The sequence below is a fragment of the Psittacula echo genome, assembly GCF_963264785.1.
Source record: "Psittacula echo genome assembly, chromosome: 1".
NCBI lineage: Eukaryota > Metazoa > Chordata > Aves > Psittaciformes > Psittacidae > Psittacula > Psittacula echo.
Genome location: NC_137735.1, coordinates 97,381,549 through 97,401,770, shown reverse-complemented (window position 1 = coordinate 97,401,770; position 20,222 = coordinate 97,381,549). Strand labels below are relative to the sequence as shown.

At 42.9% G+C, this 20,222-nt stretch overlaps 1 protein-coding gene across 1 annotated transcript in view; it reads right to left on the bottom strand.

The window, feature by feature from the left end:
- The window catches only part of TMTC1 (transmembrane O-mannosyltransferase targeting cadherins 1), a gene marked incomplete at both ends in the record, with an annotated part of 140,450 nt that overhangs the window by 75,232 nt on the left and 44,996 nt on the right, over nt 1–20,222 (bottom strand). Inside the window, 2 exons of the mRNA XM_080635398.1 lie at nt 7,924–8,027; nt 9,014–9,095. Coding sequence (XP_080491524.1) covers nt 7,924–8,027; nt 9,014–9,095 — 186 coding nt within the window. The remainder of the gene's footprint in view (nt 1–7,923; nt 8,028–9,013; nt 9,096–20,222) is intronic.

Sequence of the window (20,222 nt, the reverse complement as noted above, 5' to 3'; positions counted from 1 at the left end):
AGTTCACTTAACTGGCATTTGGGAAAAGATGGGGTGTATGAAAAAGGGGGGGAAATCTGAGACAGAAGCAGGAAGATAGTCATTGCCATTTCAGAAGCCACAGACCTTGTTAATGCTCCTCTGTGAAGACAGCCTGCACACTGCAAAGACTCATGGAAGTTTCAGTTCACTGTAAGGGTGAGAAGGGCCCCTTTATTAGGGAAAAGAGCTTCTCACTTGCATTAAGAGCTGAACTGGTGTCAGCTTAAGGCTCTCTTCATCCTCTACAAAGCCCTAAAACCAATTGTGTTTGATGAGCCTCTTCACAATAATGTCCTCCTAGGACAAATGTGGCTGCAGTTATAACCAGGTGGTGGTATTTCAGGATACTGTGTTAAAACTGTGTATATTTGTGCTTCCCCTGGGGAACTGTCAGTCCAGTCATACCTTCCCACATGAGTTTGTTTTTCTGCTCTGTATATTGTCAGCCTAAACATTTTCTTTTCATAGCCTTGGAATTAAAATAACACTGTCTATCCAGCACATTCAGTGACAGTGGAGTTAGACTACACAAACAAGCAACAGAAAGACATATTCAGATTTAACACCCAAGTGCAAGTATCAGCCAGGTAGAAAATACTTGTAACTGGGAAAAGTGCCTCTTGTATTCCCTTTCATCAAAACTTTTGCATCTAGAGGAAAAGAGCTGCCAGTCAGCAGAGGATGGGAGTTGGAAAAACAAAGATATGAATAAACAGACAGCTACAGCTTGATGAATAGCAAGGTAACTCCTCTGGAAGGTGGGTTTGTTTGCACCAGGAGCACAGGGAGAACGCAGACTGCGTTGTCCTCTCTAGCTTCAGAGACTGAAGAGCTTTGATCTGATGAACAGTTTGCTCTCAGTTGTTTCAACTCTGTGGCTAAGAATCTGAGAAATATCAAATTTTGAAGAGTAAAGACTTTCAAAGAGCCTGCGAATTTCCAGTGAAACCCAAGCCTGCTTTCAGAGCCTGAATGCTGGAAAACCTGGGATTGATCTTGTACTGTTTTCCCTCCACAACCCCATGTGTGCTGTGGATGAGAGCGTGCCTTGTGATCAAAAGCGATCCTCAGCTCACCACCGACAGCAGCATCTCTCCAGAAGCCACTCAGTCCAAACCGCCAGCCATGGGTGACAACTGCTTCAGAAGAGGCTCACCGAGGTGGCAGGGGGTGGAGGGTCCTCTGGACAGCTGCTGAGACACTGGTGGCTGATCCTCAGGAAATTGAAACCCAGATCTCATAAACCTGCTGTGATAACATTTCTGGAAGTGGTCCATTGTACCCCCAAAGCATTACAGGAGCCAAAGGGATGGCCTGGGCACGCTGCTTTGCCTCAGAGGCTGGCCATGGTCTATCCCTCCTGTCTGAAAGTGCTTTGAAAAGCAAAATGCATTTTCTATAGGAGGCAACAGTCTCTGCTTTGGCTGCACCCCCTCCACTTTTGGCAGAGGAGGCTTGTTTTGTAACTGGCACTTGTAGCAAGTGCCATGACCCATTAAAAATGCCTGTCACGCTGAGTTCCAGAGCAGCACCGTCTATCTGGGTTTCTTCATTAAACCAAGAAAACTTAACTGAGAGGGACGCTCAAATCTTTCATGTGGCTCTGGGAAAGCAGGTTCCTCTGGGAACTGTAGGTTGATGGCCTTTGCTTTGTAGCACCATCTTCCAGACAGGCTTCCCCCCCAGCCCCCTTGGAATAAAGAATATATCTTACACTTAATGTAGGGGCTATCTGGCCCCTGGGTGGACATGACATCAATTCTTACTGACACATGTTGTTCTCCCTTTTGTCTAGAAGCAAGCCCTGAATGCTTGGTCCCTGCAGAGATTACACAGAATCATAGAATGGTTTGGGTTGGAAAGGACCTTAAGCTCATCGAGTTCCAACCCCCCTGTCATAGGCAGGGACACCTCACACTAGACCATGTTGCCCAAGGCTCTGTCCAGCCTGGCCTTGAACACTGCCAGGGATGGAGCACTTCACATAGGGCTGAAGTTAAGTAGCTTTAGGCACATGATAGAAAGCACTTACAGAACAGGCAGAACTTTTCCACTCAGGAAGCCCGTGCAAGTCTAGCTAATTAAGAACTGATCTGTTGCAGGGGTCTGTTTCAATGCCAGTTCCTAGTTTAAGGTCAATGAAAAACTTCTATCAATGTAGTTGCTGCACTTCTATTGCCTTGTCAGAACTGGCTGGCACACACACAGAGTTCTCCAACAGAGGTCTGCTGTGTGCCTCTCAGTAACTCATTTCCTTCACAGTTGCAACTGGGATGATTAAATGCACTGCTCAGGAAATAGTCACAAATCTATCTGAAAAGGAGCATTTGCCAGTTTTTATGTATAAGCATTTCTTCAGCTTTATACAGCACTGAGTTCTCATTTACCTTATTGAAACAGCAAAATAATACAGAAAACCAGCTTACAGAGAGAGCAGTTCAACCATAGGACAATGTTATCTCAAGGCAGTCTTAGTAGAAATGCATTAACTATATAATGCAACACCACAATTTAGCCTGCTTCATGCCCAGAGTCATAGCCAACAGAGGTCACAAGGCAAATACCAGCAGAAATTCATAAAACTTGACTCACAAAAATATGGTTTTAAAAAAACAAAACACAACTATACTTTTTTAGTTTGAAATTACTGGCAGGATTTAGTCTCTTTCACACACCTTGAGACATGCTGTACAATGGCCTTTTCCCTTGTATCACCATGGTGTTAGTAATACAATCTGTTTATCTGGAGGCCTCCTACTTCTTTGCCTTCAAGAATGGTGGAAGAAGGAAACATTGTGCAAAACATCTGAAGCATGACAGCCCACCACTCAACGCCTTGCTAACACTCAAGCTACACTTCAGTACACTGTTTACCTAAAGCTGGGTAGCTCTCCAAACCTTTCTAATTGCATTCTTCCTCAACTTTCATCTAATACAAGCAAGAATGTTTTAACAGAGTTTTGGGATTGTTTTTTCTACTGCAACAGCTTACCCACAGCAGATTTCAGGATGGCAAGTCACAATGACTGGAAACACACATTCTTTAAGGTAGGTCATTGGAGAAGGTACATCCTTTCTGCAGTGTAAAACAGCCTGTATGGACAGGTTTTAATGGCAGGGCTTATATATAGCAAGATTCCCAACGCTAATTTCTGCCTACACTGAGAACTGGAATGATGGACAGATTTCATCTTCACAGATCACTTTTGCCAAGCAACACACTGAAGGACATGGAAATGTGGCTTTCATTCATGTCACTAAGTTTTAAGTTATTTGGAAATATCACTTGTAATTTTAAGAACAGTAATTTAGTGAACATACTGAACTTGTTAGAGACTTTCAGCTTATTTAATTTTCCACTGGTTAAATGAATCTTTAATGTATACATTTGTATGTCCAAGATTGAAGACGTTGCACAGAACACACAGCCATGTTCTACGGCCAAACTAGGCCACACCAAAGGTCTGTCAAGACCAGGAACCTCTCTCCAGCAGTGACCAAAAATTAATGGCAAGCAAAGCATATAAGAACATGATAATTTTTTCCAGTCTCTAGCTATCATGATGTCCCCGAGTTGGATGTGGTTTCTGCATATTTAGTAGTCTGGATTTCTTTTTTTATCTTGGCAAATCTCTCTTTGAGCCTGCATAAACTTTCAGCACACCCACAGGATCCTGCAGGAAAGAGCTCCCCAGCTCAACTACCTGTTGCAAGCCACCTCCTTGGCTTGCTTTGAATGTCTCCTCTTAAATTCATTTGATAAACCTTTGTTTCTATATGCTCCTCACCTCCACACAACCATGGATGCACAGATCTCTCTCTTACACTACAAGAATCATAAGGGCTGGAAAAATCTGACCTCAAATACTTTTTCAAACCCATAACTTAGACCTACCCCTAATCTTAGCTCCAATAACCTTTGCCAGCCTCGGGACAAACCATGCCTGTACAGCTCACAGGCTAACACAGAAATCTTGTGAGAGTTAACAATACTCTTTTGGGTTCCTCCTATGTCAGCCAAGACTCAACTCCAGATCTAGGTTTATACATTTCACAAATACTGCCACACATTTCCAAACTACTGTTTTTTATTCCACTTGTTGTCATCAGCCTTCCTCCTAGCCCCAGAGAGTTGGCCAAGTCTTACAATAGCTTTTAACTCTGTTGAAAACCATAACATTTACCCTGGCAAGACATGCAGAATGACCATATTTCCAGCTTAGTACAAATAGAAACAACTGCTTGTGAATAGAAACACCCATTTGTGCCCTTCAAAGAGGTTCTTCAAAGAGTTACAAAACAACTCGCCTGCTGCCCAAGCACTAATCCTTGTTTCAGCCACAGCTAAAGTGTGAGTAACCAACCCCCTTAAGATCACCACCCAACACTGGCCTTTCTTTTAGTTTCATGGGGCATCCTCCTTCTGGTGTTGACACCAAACTTAGCTCTTCCACTCCCTTCCTCCCAATTTAACCCAAGTCACAAATAACATCCTGGCTTTAAATTCAGTGCTGTGACAAAATTACTGCCTTCAAAATCTCATTAAAAGCTTCCCACACCAACTCTTCATATGCTGCTGCTGTAGGTGTCTGCAGCTGAGGAACATACATTGCTTAGCAGCTTCTCTGAGGCTGGACCATAACTACAAACACTCCCATCTGACCAGAGATCCAGCAGCTGGGCAAGCAACCACACAGACCAGCACTTATTAGATGTTGACTATCCTCAAACCTTGATGTCACAGACCCTAACCTAACGTCACCTCTAACACTGGGGCTAGAAAGTCGTATTGCCTCCAGATATACCCTCAAGCAATTTACTCAGCTAACACTGCTTCTTATTTCCACAGGGTGGAAATACAAGGCTTTAAAACTAATCTTGTCTCTTCAGCCTCCCTCTTCCTTGCACCTAAGCTGAACACCAGCCCTGCCTAGCCTTCCTACTAGCCAGATACACAGATCTTCCTGGAAACCAGGCCTACATCACTCAGACTTGCTGTCTCCGTCTGACATCCCAGTCCTGCACTCATGATGACTGGCACTGTGTCATTTCTGCAGCAACAGCTTCAGCTCTGACCATGATAAGATGAAGTCTCAGGTGAGAGTTACAGTTTGAGTCATGAGGAAGGAAGAGGTTTGCCAAGATAAGGGCTGTGGTCAGTGTGTGCATCACAGGCTGCCCGTTCAGAGGCAGTCACCAGCTCTGTCTACCTTGCAGGATTAATCACTCTCCCATTCCCCAAAAGTTTGCCACCCCACCTGTCCAAAAACTTGTCATCCATATTGACTAACTAGCCTTCCCACAGCTCCATGAGACTGGGAAGATACAACAATAAAAGAACAGCTCTTGTCTCCGATTTCTTGTTTGTAGGTGATCCCACATGTCTAACATGAAGAGTACTGCCAGCAGCACAGCTGGGCCTATAGCTAGCTCTGAGGCAGTAAGTGGGTCAGTGACCATTTCAAAATGAAGGCTTAAGGTCTCGTTCAGGAAGGGGGTCGCTGAGCAAGCCTAACGTGCTGGCAGGTGGATCCTGCAGGCTTACAGTGGTACATGGGATCAGGATAACCAAGTTTTGACGTCTTTGAGGTTGTTTGGTTGAAAGCTCAGGTTAGTGGTCAGTTGAAGATTTGAGTTCAGAGAAACATGAATTGCAGAGAATTTACAGATATATTTTGCAGGTACTTCACATCTAAGATGAAGTTTCATGCCAGGAGGCTAGGGTTAAGGCCAGCAGAAGCTCAGAACCGAGTTTCTTCCTAGATCATACAGCACCCAGACTGTGAGGACAGGGACTTATCACAAAAGCTCAGGAACAACATCCATGGCAGGGAAGGTGGCAGGTACTGAACTTGGCAACACACTGTCAGGGCCCTGATGAGCACCACCTAGTCCCACACCTGACACCCCATTTCAGCTCACCCCTGTCTCCTGTATGGACATTGGACCTGTGCTGTAGGTAGCTTGTGTCTGTGGGGGTCCATTCAGGAGACACATTCTTGCTTGTCCTTACTCCTGCCTCTCGCCCTTTCACCTGCATGAACTTTGGGCAATGTTGCAGCTTTGCCAGTCCCGTCTCCTGACTGCTGACAAGGATTCAGGAACAAACGTACTTTTCAGGTTCTGTTGTGAAGACCTGTGCCTCAACATCAGCTATGGGAGGCTGGTGCTGGATCAGCAGCAGTGGAACTGACCAGCTAAATTTAACTTTGCATATTAGAAAGCCACATAATGGTTGCCATCTGGGCTTGCTGAAAGGATGTCTGGGTGGAAGGTACGGGCTTCTGGGTAAATTGGTTAAAGTAAGGATTAAGATCAAGCTCAGCAGAAGAGCTGGGATAACTACAGGGGTTTAGAATCTCTGCAGAACAATAATACTGGGGTTTACTGCAAGGGTTTCCGTAATTAGGTTTGGAGCAGGTAGGTGTTGATGGATGGCAGGTAAAGCCAGGTCTGCTTCTGAAACCAGGAAGGACCTTAGCCAGCAGCACTCTCACTTGAGTTTCATAATAATGAATCCACAGTGCTGATGGTAAAAATAGACACTGTTTCATAGCCCAGGAATGACTTAGCTTTTGGGTTTAAAAAACCTTCCTCTGTCATTACAAGATGTAAAGAGCAAACACACGAAAGTCATTTGCAGCGCAGCATACGCAATTGGAATCAGGCCATGTTCATTTAAGACTTGATGACCCCCATCTCAGCATAAACATATCAAAAAAGGGACAGCAGCAAATCCTTCAGTTGTGCCGCACAGAGTCTGGTAGTAATGACTCCACCAGAAATGCTGTGAACAGATCAGAGCTTTCCAAATCAGACAATGTGCTTCCTAGAGGTCTTTTGAGCCTTGATGGTAACAGGAGCTGTTGTCACATTATGTTAAAGGTCTTCCAAATGAGATCCAGTCCAATTCTGCAGCAGATGTTCAATAAGGATTGCTTGACCTTAACCCGCATCTCAGTTCCAATTTCATGGACCAGCAAGGCCAGAAAGTGACACAGAGGAAGTCTGTTCCCATTTTCATTTGAGACATAAGGAAATCCCTCCAGAAGCCTCCAAAGTGTATTTCCCCAGTTCAGAAGCTAACCAGAGCAAGCAGTTACGCACATGGCCCTGTCTTAAGAGGAAACTACCTACCACCTTCTTGGGGCACTGGTTGGGTTAGGTCTGGAGGGAAGAACTAAGTCACAGCTTCCACTGCCCTGCTGGTCTGGCCCAGCAGAGCCAAAGGGATGTGGAATCAGCCCCTCCTAATTACACACTGGGTCCCAGACAAGGAAAACAAAACATGTTTTTACCAAATTTAAGCATCTGTCTTTTTAAAAAAGCAGTTATAAAATAACACAAATCTGTTAACATGAATTTCAGCTTCATTGGTTTTAATTAATCCACAGCAGCCCGTTTTATGCTTAGCCAGAGCTCTGCAGTACTCTGCATTCCACCTTCACTGATCAGCCACCTATACTCCACTAGCAGGCATGGTCATCCCCTTTTTATACAAACTTCAGCTGAAGATAGAACTCCAAATAGTCACATCCAATGCCTCAGGAGCGGCCAGTTTAAGGTTTACAATTATGTTTCAGTCTCATATAAATTAGGCTTTAGGTTTGGGATTAGGCTTTAGTCACTGGACTTCCTGGTCCTATGCTCAGGGAATTAAACTATATTCTTTCGGCTTTGGATAAAAATAAGCCCACATCTGTAATGTAATCTAAAGGACCTGGAGCATGCTTCAGGGTTCAAATAATGCTGGTTACTTTCTATTCTAGGCAGAGCAGTAAGGAAAAGTAATTAAGACAACAAAACGAGTCTTCTCATTTGCCATCTGTAAAACATTTTAGTGCAGGAGAAAACATCAAGACTTCACTTTTGAAAACTTTTGTTTGATTAATGGCATTGTACCTCGTCAGGAAATACGGTGAGAATGAAGCTGGATTGTCCTGCTCTGAAAACATCGGCATGGAACCTCCCATTATCCAGAGGCGGAAGTACAACACGAGAATCACCTTCAAAGAAGAACATCCCAGTTAGCAGTGAGCTACTAAGAAGAACTAAGGCCTCTGGCAAGTATTTTGTTGTGCTAGATCTTCACGCTCTCTCTGCCTATAAGTGAGTCAGCTCAGCGGTTTAGGCTAAATTCAATTTTGCCACCCTACGTAGGGTGACAAATGTGTCAACGCTCAGCAGATAGCACAATACATTGTTGTGTGTCCCCCTTTCATGTGTGCATTACTGACAGCAACTGACATATCTCAGCTACCCACGACAAAGGCAGCATTTTGAAGGACAAATCTATCACCCTGCTGTGGCTCAGACTGCAGAGTTTTGCTATTGACCTCTACCTAAATACAGAGGAGGAAAACATGGCTGATGTCTTAAAAGCTATTATTATTCACTCATGCTGGCATAGGTGTAAGGACAAGCTCACCAGAGTTTCTCATACTGCGTAATCCTAATCCCTGGAAGGACTTTAGCAGGCGGGCACTCCTCCAGCTTTCTGGGAACCACTTGTCAAGGGACAAGCAAGGGGATCTGGCTCCTAGAGCAGCACAGAGAGTCACACATCCAGCACACCCCCATGGGGGTACTTGTTTTCTCCCCTGCAACATGTCAAGTCGTGCTTGGAGCATGCCAAGCAACAGGTATTTGCAGGCAGAGGTTTTATTGTGACTTTTACCAAGAACTGCTCTGATACTAATGGCATGCCACTGAAAAGTCAGCCCAGCACCACAGAGTTCCCCTGTATTTAGGGCAGGAAATACCTGCACATTATTACATGGTTGTAAGGGCAACCACTATAAACTGAAAGTAAGTCTGAACTGGAAGCACGGCAATATTCTTGTGTCTGCCCAGCTGAAGTTTTCTAGACTGTTTTGCAAGGCTAATTTTGCATTAACATCTACCATCTAAGCTTTCAGAGTCTTTTGGGATACCAGGCCACACAACATTACTTCATATGCAGAAATACATGGTCAAGTCCATTCGTACTTACATAGCTTATCACCAAAACAGCTCTCTTCAGAAAAGGCCGAGCGGTATACAAGAAATTCTGGTTGTTATTTGCAGTCAGGTAGCTGAAACATAAGGAAACAAGTATTTGTTGAAACAACAACTCATTTTTCAAACTGGAGAAAAAGCTGTTTGTCTTAACACATTGTGATAAACTACCCTAATGTAACGATGCAGTAATAGTGATATCAATCTTATTCTTCAAAGCTCTTTCCTCATGATTTAAGTAAAATATCGAGACCACTTCAAATAACAGATACTATAATACATTGCAGTTTCCCATCAAACTCTGGTTTTGGTTTGTAGGTTTTTAAAATCATCATTAACTCCATAATCCTCAGAAAACCTCCATGTGTGTCTCACTAAGACTGCTATCTTCAGACTCCCAGAAGATTACACCGAGACATATTTTTGAAAGGTTACCCAAAGAGAACAATTAGATTTTAGGCCATTATTAAACTGCAAAAACTCCTTTTCCCCAGCTCTCTGCTCAGTCTCTAGAGATGGGAATAACTGTCTAGCAGATCTGAACTTAATTTTAAGCATTTTTTTAAGTGCATTCAGCACACTTAAGTTTCATCACAACTCTGCTGACAAAGTGTTATGATAATTAAACTGCGCAGAGACAAACACACAGGTGGCTTATTGTTGTAGGAGTGTTCATAAAAAAACCTTCCTGTTTCTCAATGAGTAAAATTAAATTGTATCTGGAGCCAAAACTACATATTTATTTTAATATAGAGTAGAAGCACTTGCCAGACTCTATGGCGCTTTCTTAATATAACAAATGATGCTGTACCTATTAATTAAATTGTAATTCCATTTCTACTGAGCCTTACAGAGGCTTCGTCATTGCAATAAGGCGATGAAAAACAAAAAGAAACATAGGAGAGACAACCGGAATAATTTAAGCATATAGGAGCTAGAAAACTATAGAAAAAAAATACAGTTTTAAGAAGTTATAAATATCAAGTAAACAAATAAATTCAGAAGGAAAACATTTGTGAGTTCCTCTGTGTAAAATACAATCAGTATCAGGATACTCTATTTAAATGATTTACGAAACCTGTAGCATGAATCACAACACCAGCAAGCAAGTTACCATTCCAAGCATGAAATCATCATATGTTTCTCCCGTGAACATCTAGCATATAAAACACATCTTATTTCCTCTCCAAATTCCTCAGGACAGTCTATCATTTGATTGTTCCCACTCTCCAAGTCTTCAAAAAACCCACAAGATTTGGCAGCATTAGGAAGCGCTGCAGAGTCTTTAATATCTGGCTTTTTGGTCAAATTTTCTGTGAGAGGAAGTCTGCAAGCCTGGTCACCATGGCACACTGCAGACAAAAGCACCAGGGGCAAAGCCAGCAAGAAACACAGGTGACATTGAACAAGAAAAAGGAAGTACAATCTGGGTGCTCTCCACAAAATAACTGCTCTTCAGAAAAGTGCCCAAGTGTTGTACCTAAAACTTAGGGACCGCACCACACACTGCAAAGCAAGCCAGAGGACTTTCAGTCTTTAGTGCCTACCTATTTACAAATGTTGACATTTAAGCTCTGAATCTGACTTAAATGTCAGACTAGTCTTCAAGGGCTCAACTCCACAAAGTGCAAAGTTTTTTGAGCTCCCACTGATTTTAATCAGGCTCCAGCAAGTACAAGTGAGATGAAACTAAGCCTTAAGCTTTCTCTCTCCATGAAAGGTCAGGTTGGCCTTCAAGTGTTCACCATGGCCCCGCTCCAAACCCCACCAAAGCCAAAGGGAAAGACTGTCAGTGACTTTAATAGCATTTGGATCAAACCCCGGTCTTTTGTTTCCTACTGAAACCTTCTATAAAACTCAATCCCCTCACGATTTGCAGTGGGAACAGAAGTGTTGGGTTGCATTTTGTTTATACTTTTATGGGTGGAGGGAGGAAAGCCCTCTATTAATCACGCTGCCTCACTGTTTTCAAGAACCCATTTTCACTTGCTCGTAGTTTTAACTAACTGCAACACTTTGAGCAGAAATTTTCCATTACAAATATTTGCTTTAGGTGGTATTATTCCGGGAAAAGATAAGCCAGAACAGTTTAGCTTTTTCTCCAAGACTTAGAGACAGAGGAGCACGTTTAATAGGTGTCAAGAAGTCTGCCAACTTCATCCTTGAGAAACTGCATCACCTCATACCAGTGACCCAGAACTCGTGAGGTGTCCATCATCTCCAGGCCACGTGTTTGCCACCCTCCAGAAAAGCCAGCTGTGATCAGGCAGGCAGCAAGCTGAGGGCATAGCACAGACAGGGAGGTAGGGACACACAGACCTTGCTGCTTGGCAAGGATCTGGCTTTTAACAGATCAAGTCTGCATCAAAGATGTTGCAGCTGCAACGACCGTTGGGGACAACATGCTGTTTGTTGTAGCACCCCATCAGCAAGAAGAGTAAACTTTGTTTTAGTCTGCTGAGGCTCAGGAAAGTGTGTTTGTGCTTCAGTGACTTACAAACACTGATCTAGGTTGGGAGACCAGCATAGAGGAACCCTCATTACCATCTCTTCGCTCCCTCTCAAGCCTGGCCTGAGGAGAAAATTGAAGTCAAAGAATGAATTGTAAATGGAAGGCCGTAGTTGTTCTTTCATCACTGACAGTACGGTGTGAGAATACTTATGCTTTAAACATCTTGATTTTGACTTTTTTGTCTATCTGTGAGAAACTAAAATGCTACCCACATCTCACACCTTCCTTGCAGCAAGCATAACACCATGCAAGCTACCAAGCACAGTTTCAAGGCATGAGTTTATCTGTAAGTCGAAGTTAATTTGAAGTGCTACATGAATTGCAGGGCAGCTCTGGCCACTGCAGAGGAGGCCTTCTGAAAACATTTCAGAAAATCCTGACAGGCCTCTCACAGTTTATGTTGTGGAGCAATAACTAGCCAGGAAAAAAAAACAAACCCCTGCACTGACACCAATTGCAAATCACCACCCTATGCTAGAGAGCAGATGGGCTGTAAGCAAGAAGAAACCAGAATGAAAGCAATGGGTAACTGGGAATCAGTGAAGCAAGAGAGTTCAGAGAGCCCCGAGTTTCCTGATCATTCCCCCAAATGCTTCTGATACTTTACAGCTTGTTAAGAAATGTTGGGGGTTTCCCACGATAGTTCAGTTAAGAAGCAAAGCTTTTTCATTTTGAGAAAGCTGCTGTCCTGAAGTCTATCTGGAAACCATAAAGGATAGCATGGTCCATTGCTTGGTAATCCAGCTGTCTGCCAGCAGATGAACCTGTGTGGGTGGTATAAACATACCTGTTATGCTCAATGCATCAAAGCTTTACAAGAGCCGTGTGGTTTTCCAAAGTACCTTACTGAGGCTACTACTTGTTTCAGAGAAGGCAGTTATTAAAACATCTCATGTCTGGCGCTGCTGAAGGACAACACACAGATTATATATTAAAATCAAATGAACTGCAAATGGGACCTGGATGAGGAAGTTTGCTAAACATCAGTGACACGCAACATTTAAAAATGCACTAGCATTTACATGTAAAATTGCAGCTTGCAAATACATAGAATGATAGAAGCAACTAGGTTGGGGAAGACCTTGAAGATCATCAAGTCCAACCATTACCCCAGCACTGCCAAGTTTACCACTAAACCATGTCACTGAGGGCCTCATCTACATGGGTTCTGAACAGTTCCAGGGATGGTGATGCCACCACTGCACTGGGCAGCCTGTGCCAATGCCTGAGCACCCTGTTGGTGAAGAAATTCTTCCTAATATCCAATCTAAACTTCCCGTGGTGCAGCTTGAGGCCATTACCTCTTGTTCTGTCACTGTTACTTGGGACAAGAGACCATCTAAAGTTACACTGAACTTTTCTCAGACAACCTTTAGATCAGCCAATGCTCTTTATTTTGTCTTTAGCTGGGAGACTCAAAGAAATTACAAGTTTAACTGCTTTATACCTGCTTTAAAGAGCTGCCTGTATAAAGTCATGTACAGGTCAGATTTCCATGCATTTGCCAACCACATTAGGCTGCCAAACATCCCACTGTTCATGGGAACTACTCCCTATCACCTGCTCCACCCCAACCAGCGTAATGTGGCTCCCCATGCCAAAATACACACACATATTCATTCCCACAAGAGCAGGTGTGGGATATATGTAGGAAAACTCTATTGATGGTAGCTCCATTCAGCAAAATGCTACCCCCAGAGTAGGTGAATATTTCAAGGTGTGGGTCTCCCAGATTTTCATAATGATATAATAAAATTAGAGGAGGAAATCCAGATCATCAGGTCTGCTAAATGAGTGTGAAAAGAGCCCACTTGGGTAGAGGTTCCACCTCTGCATAGTGCCAGCTTTCCCACAAAGCCAAACAGCATGTAATTGCCTACTTGCTGTCTTTTAAAAGCCTTTCAGGAATATTCCCTGAAGCAATCAGAATGACAAAACCCAGTAAATCTAAGAAATGCTTAATAATGCTGGGATTTGTTTTGCACAGTTCGAGTGGAGGCCAAGATAGATATTTGGCAGCTCCAGCTTCCTGAAAAGCATGGCTCATCCTGAAATCTATTACATCATCAGGGCACTCAGAGGTTTTATAATTGAAGACAGCAGGGTAGGTGGCCTAGTAAAACTCAATACTACACAGTTTTCAGGAACGTAAACTTTGCTGGTACCAGATGGACTCTGCGTTAATCAAAACAAACTTCTCTAAGAAGCAGGCAGCTTTTTCAATTTGCCTGTACCACTGGAGGCATCTAGAGTTTACAGAAAGGAGTGGGGCAGCTCACTGAGCTGCTGTTCATTGCCATGGCCCTGTGAGCTATCACAGACTACTAGCAACACATTTATCCCACGCTGCAGCCGACTCAGCTTTGGTATAAAACGTCAACTTGCTCTTGTGTTCTCTTTGAAGGCTTTCTCAAGGGAAGCAAACATCCAGCACGGAAACGTCTAAAAGACCAAGTTAAGTATGCAGTAGAACAAGCTTTGGTATTTCAAGAGCCTGTTTTCGCCAGGCCCATCCACTGCAAGAAGATCATTGCTCCCATTTATATTCTTCACAGCAAATAGATACAACTGCCAGAAACAGACAGAGTTTTGACTTAGCACATTCAAAACCTTAATACTAAAGGAAGACATCAGAAGGATTAGTATAAAAGCAAGGCTGCTAACTTGCTCTTAATTACTGATAATGGTAAGACATCTACAATCAAGATATTTTTAAACTTAGAAGGGGCTATTTTAAGTGAACATCGAAGCTTTAGGTCATTGGTAGATGCACACCTAATCCCAAACCAGTTTGCCACACTCCCTTCATGAGAATGTGCAAGTTTTACAGGAGCCATATTTTGTTTATAGACACCACCTTACAATTTCTACTTAAAGATGACTTCCTTATAATCCATCTAGCCAGCTATATCTTATATCAGAGAAGTATCTTTTCAACCTAGCTTGGCTTATATTATTCCTTGAGGACAACCATCGAAGGGCAGGGAGAAAACAAGAATGAAAATCGATCATGAAATAAAACCAAAATTGAGCAAAAGGAAAGGAAAACCAATATATTCCAGACACGTCTGGATTTTTAACTTGCTTAAAATACTTGTTAATGCAGGAAAATAAAATACCAGTCACAGCTACAGGTTTTACAAGGGAGAAGAAAGCCCTCCTGCTTCCTTCTTTATGAGCAGTCTTGACATTCCCTGCAGCATATATGTAGCATCCTTGCTCCTTATCTCCCCAGAGAGCCTTAAACCCCAGCCACAACTACCCATGCAGATGCAGATGTATAAACACACTCCAAACAGAAGCAGTTTTACAGACTCTGTAGAGGGCCACGGAGAGATTTAATGAAAGTCACAACCGTTTTAACTCATTTGCACTGATAACGTCACATATTCTTCATGTACATTTTCAGTTGTGACCACATTTGGAGATCTTGCTGCTACTGAATTTTTGGGGAAAGCAAAGCAGGGCATAAATGCACTGGCATGTACAGCAGAGAAGACAATCCCACTCATGGCTTTCCCATATTCTTTTAGGCAATACATATCTCATTCTGTGTGGGATGAAAGTAGAGGACGAAAACTGGGAGGAACAAGGAAAGGAGGAGAAAGAGGCACAGGAAGGGATCAGGAATAAAACAAGAAAAAAGGAAAATCACAAAATGCATTTAACGGATCAAAGATGTGACCAAAAAGATGAAAAAGGGCTTCCTTCATACCAGACATTCCACCGACGTGAAGAGGAGACAAGGTGGAGCAAGGCTAACAGGAAAAATAAGACCTCATCAACGCACAGCCACTTTCCACCAGATTTCAGGAAACCAAAGCACCATGCCTGCAATTTAAAGCTTCCATTGATTTTAGCCATTTTATTTCCTCTGCATCACACAGACCTGAGGCACTGAAATCAACCATTAGGCTTGTTATTTCTTGTCCTAGCCCAGTTAAGGGCTGGTATAGCAGTATTTCAAGTGACTGCATTATAATCAGCACTGATAGCAGCTTGGGCTGCTCCAGACATTTAACTACAAACCCCTATTTTCAGCTGCTTATTCTTGTGACAAGCTGTGTTCGTTCAGGCTGAAAGTTTTCCCTAACGGGAGCTTGTTGTCAAGTTAAAATTGTTTTCTTCCTTGAAAGTATCAGTTAAAACAGTTAGGCTGTTTCTGAACAAAACAACTGGAGAGATTTGCCCATATCAACCAAGTCATGAGACTGTTTTCTTGGGAAAGCTCCAGTAGCTCCATACTCTGGAGTAGGGATTTGAATTTAGTAGAGGGACTGCAGAGATTCTCCTATGGTTGCTTTCAGTGACAACTGACTGCTTCTGGGCACCTGACAAGCCAGTGCAAAAAAAGTTCCATTGGCAATGCTCACTGGAGAGATGTGTCAGTTCCCCAGGGTCTCCAGCCCTACCCAGCACCTTCTAGTAGGGGCCTGCAGCAATAGCATCAGACCCTCCTGTGCTGCTCCTGCAAAGCCACTGAGGAGATACTCTCCTGCAATCCAGCCTGGAGGAGACCATTTGGTTGGACTGCAGAAGGCTGAAAATTCGTGTCTGAAGAGGCCCTGTGCATACGTGTTACAAGGAATAGAGGGGATAAAGGAGAAAGAAAGGTGGGTGCAAAGAGGAAAGGGATGGGAACAAAGAGGAACCAGGAAGGACAGAGAGGAAGAGAAAGCTGGAGATACACGGAGATATTCAGGCCTCTTCTGCTGTCAGAGATCCAGCAGCGGTATCCAAGAAATCTGCTGCCACGAGAGCTCCATTCACTTGCATCCCCAGTGAGCACTCAGGAACTGGGCTGCACCACTGGAGGCAGGAAAGCACCTGCCTTCCCCAGAGTGGCAACGCTTAAGAAAGCAGCTGTGCTTTTCAGTGAAGCAATCGAGCACGAGCAGATGGACCTAAAAGCACAGAAGATAGCCAGGACTCCTACAGACTGACTGCTGTCTCTGTGTATTTGCACAGAGAACAGCTGGCAGCTCTCAAATACAGCCTTCTCCAAAGCACAGCACAGCATTCATGGGTCACACTCACTCTCCAAGGCCAGGTTTGGTAAAGGAGCTGCTTGCAGACCCACCACATGCAGGCAGGGAGCGTGGGGTCCGCAAGGTATCTAAAATATATTCCCTAATCACTAGCTTCTTGCCAGCATTTATGTGAAGAGGGGAGGAAGTTATCCTCCAGTCATGCACAAGGCTCTGTTACTGTGGGTGGAAATTATTGAGGTGTCCCTGGGAATCAAGCATTCTAGTAAAAATTTACAAACAACCATAAAGGGTGCAGAAGCCTGCTGTGTTGCTTTGATGCTCTGCATAAAGCGGTTTGTGTCAGTGAACACACACTGGTCCAACTAGTCTGCTAATCTACAGAAGGAGCCACGGTGACTTTAAAATTATGTGTGTGCAATTAGGGAATTAAAGGCTTTAGCATTTTTGCTGTTGTCTTTGCCCAGGACCCCAGTAAATAAACTTAAAAAAATAAATTAAATTTAAAGCTTACATCAGGGCAGAAAAGGAGGAATTAATCCTTTCATCAGTACAATATGGCAGAGAAAAGGGCACAGAAATCATGTCTATGAGACTGTCAGTTTCTTTCTGGTGAGCTTTTGAACAGGAGCAGATCTTTCCTCTCCTCCACGCACCTCCAAGTAGGAAATAATACATACAACTGCTAACAACAACAAACCATCCTGGATTCAAATACAGTGCCAAAAAGGATCAAATATAGAAGGTGGGAGGAGGAGGGAGGGGAGATTGGTAACAAAAATAACAGCACAAAACAAAAAAACACCATATTCAGGCAGACTACCTACTCCTTATGGAAAAACACATGGCACCACACAGGCATCCAGCCCCCAGAAAACACAGGAAGGACTCAGTGAGGAGCACAGTCCAGCTGTAAATATGCCCAGGAAAGGCAAGAGCCCAAGCACCTAATCCCACAGCAAGGATGGATACACCCACCCCCTACCCAACCACCAGGATATGCAAAGAACTCCCTGGAGAACAGACCCATCATCACCTCCATGCATCAGCCCTAAAAAAGTGACACGAACTGATGAGAAGTTCCTCTTTAAGGAATTTAAGTAACTTGCTGGTACAAAGTTTGACTTGAGAAAGGAGGGGAAGCAAGCAAATTTTTACAGCTGAGCCTACTCTCAATCAGGACAGCTACTCAGTTGTTTGGGGTTCTTAAATATACTTGAGCTGAATTATTTGTTAAGTCGCCATTTGGGGTCAGCCCAAGAAAAAGTTTTTGCAATGCTTGGAAAGGCACATGCTGTTTGTTGTGAACATTTCTAGTAAATCAAGTGATAGTGGCAAGTGAAAGTCTGGTTTCAGAAGGAAACATTGGCACAATTTGCGAAGAAATGCAGGGAGAAAATAAGCACCTGAAACCTCCTGTAAATGTACCCGGAAGAGTATTGCTTTATTTCAAAACCTATTTGGTTTGATTTCTTTAATTCCTTCATAATTTACTTGTATTCTGAAACTACTTGTCAAATTCAATTTAAATTGACATTTTTAATTTAATTGCGGGGGGGGGAGGGAATCACACATCCATATTTTGAATCCTTAACTTTGAGACAAGAGAATGGAAAGAGGAGTAGTTATTGCACTGCTGTGATTGGGTAGGGGGACTGTGGACCTTCAGGGAGTAAAACAGAGTATATTTTACAGCATTAATGTCCAACAACCAACTTACAGACATCTAGAAACAAACACCAAGTGATAATGAGAAAATAAGTGAAAACAAGAGATACTAAAATTCAAGGGGGATATATACATTTTATAATCTGCCCTTCTCCCCTGGCTGCCTCTGCCTCAGGACAGCAAGGTTTAAGAGCTGGGGCTGGCTTAAAGGATCATGTTAGCATAGACTTAATGGGAGCAGGAGAGAGGGAGGAATGGGAAAGAGCTACAGGTATGAGACACAACTTTAGTAGCAAGAGTTTTCTTATTGAGGCATTAATAGAGACAGAAAGCATGTGTGAATTCTTCTTCGGAAGATGCTTTCTAAAGTGAAAGAGGTTATAACCTGTTCATTTACATTAAAATCTTCCCAAATTCTTGTAATGGAAAAGAAAGAAGTTGTCCTTGTGTGGATCCAGACTTTCTGTCAAAAGTCACGAGCAGCAGAGACATTAAATTCAGCTGCACTGTGCTCACACTGAAGTCTGGCCTGTTTTTCACAAACTTTTCCTTCCAAATGAAACCCATGCATCAGCTACTTAAAAAGCAGTTTACTGGATGTCAGTGCTAAACACTTCAGGAAGAAGGTATTTCCTTTCCGGAAAATTTTTAATCTGACATTTGATCTACCATGTTCTATTACTTCTGTCAGGTTAAATAAAGCAACCCATAAATACGGTACCACCATCTCTAAATACAAAATAAACTGTTAAGGAAAGAAAACCACCCCTCAACCCATCCTCACTCTTTTCTCATTAAGAATCTGTCTGTTATTTTTAACGTCCTCAAAAATAGCTTGTTCTTTTTAAATACGAATGACACGAGGCTGTTAGCAATATAGCAAAGAAGCAAAATAACATTCTTGGGAGCTAGTGTCCTTTCAGAGAAACTTCTTGATGTTTGCAATCAAATGCAACTCGATGCCAAAGTTATCCTGCAACACAGAAAGAATCTAGCAGAAAACAATTCAAAAATTGGCAGCAAATTACTTCTGATTTTCAGCATCCCTGTAAGTAAATTGTGCCTGCGCTATTCCTGTAGGCACGAGATGCCAAGCACTGTACTTGCAACAGCTTTTATCTCTGTCACTTTTCCACACAATCACACAGGTCCTTAAATTCTTCAAATTAAAACTGGACCAGTCCCTTCATCACAGGCACTCCTGGTTCAGTTATGATTGGGTTCATCTGTGCAAAATAAGAATTAGAATCCACAATAGTCAGTAAAGATTAGTGGCTTACTTTAAATGGATTTCCGCTGCAAAGCTATTCTTTATATCTCATCTAAACAGATAATAAATGGTAAAAGCCAAAAGCACATCAATAAAAGAATAATTCTGAAACTTGGCAGAATTAGAAAAAAAAATTACATTTTATCCTATTTTGACCACAATTCAGTCTTATCTATTGCCAGAAAAATAAGACCACAAATGTTCCAGTCTTCAGTAAGTCACTAAGATATTCACTTTGAACTGCACTGGCAACTTCAGAAAATACGCAGCAGCAAGAAAGCAGCATCATTTTGTAGTCTCCATCTCCACAGAAGTGGGCTTAAATTCTGGTATTTAAAAGCCTGGCAAACATGAAAGATCCTGTGCAGTTGCTCACCAGAAAGCTTAAGGGATGCTGCACTCAGCCAAAAATACAAACCCCTTCTGCCTTGGAGATTTTGCAGCAGCCTGCAACACATCCCCCAACCATATCAAACTTTTACAGGATGCGACTGGAGCTGACTGAGTAACCAACTCTTCACACCTGATACGCTGCCTCTCTTCCCCAGACTCCCCATGCTAGAAGGCACATCACCCACTTGAGGGAAACCCACGAAAATGCATTGTGAAATTTGTTCAAGGCTTCGTCACACTCCAGCGTAGCCATGGTCTCGGTTGTTCTGGTAGACCACAACCAAGATCACTCTAAAAGGTCATTTCGTAATGAACATCCCTTCCACAGACCAACACGCAACACAGCAACTCACTGCCAAAGGTATGCCTGCTC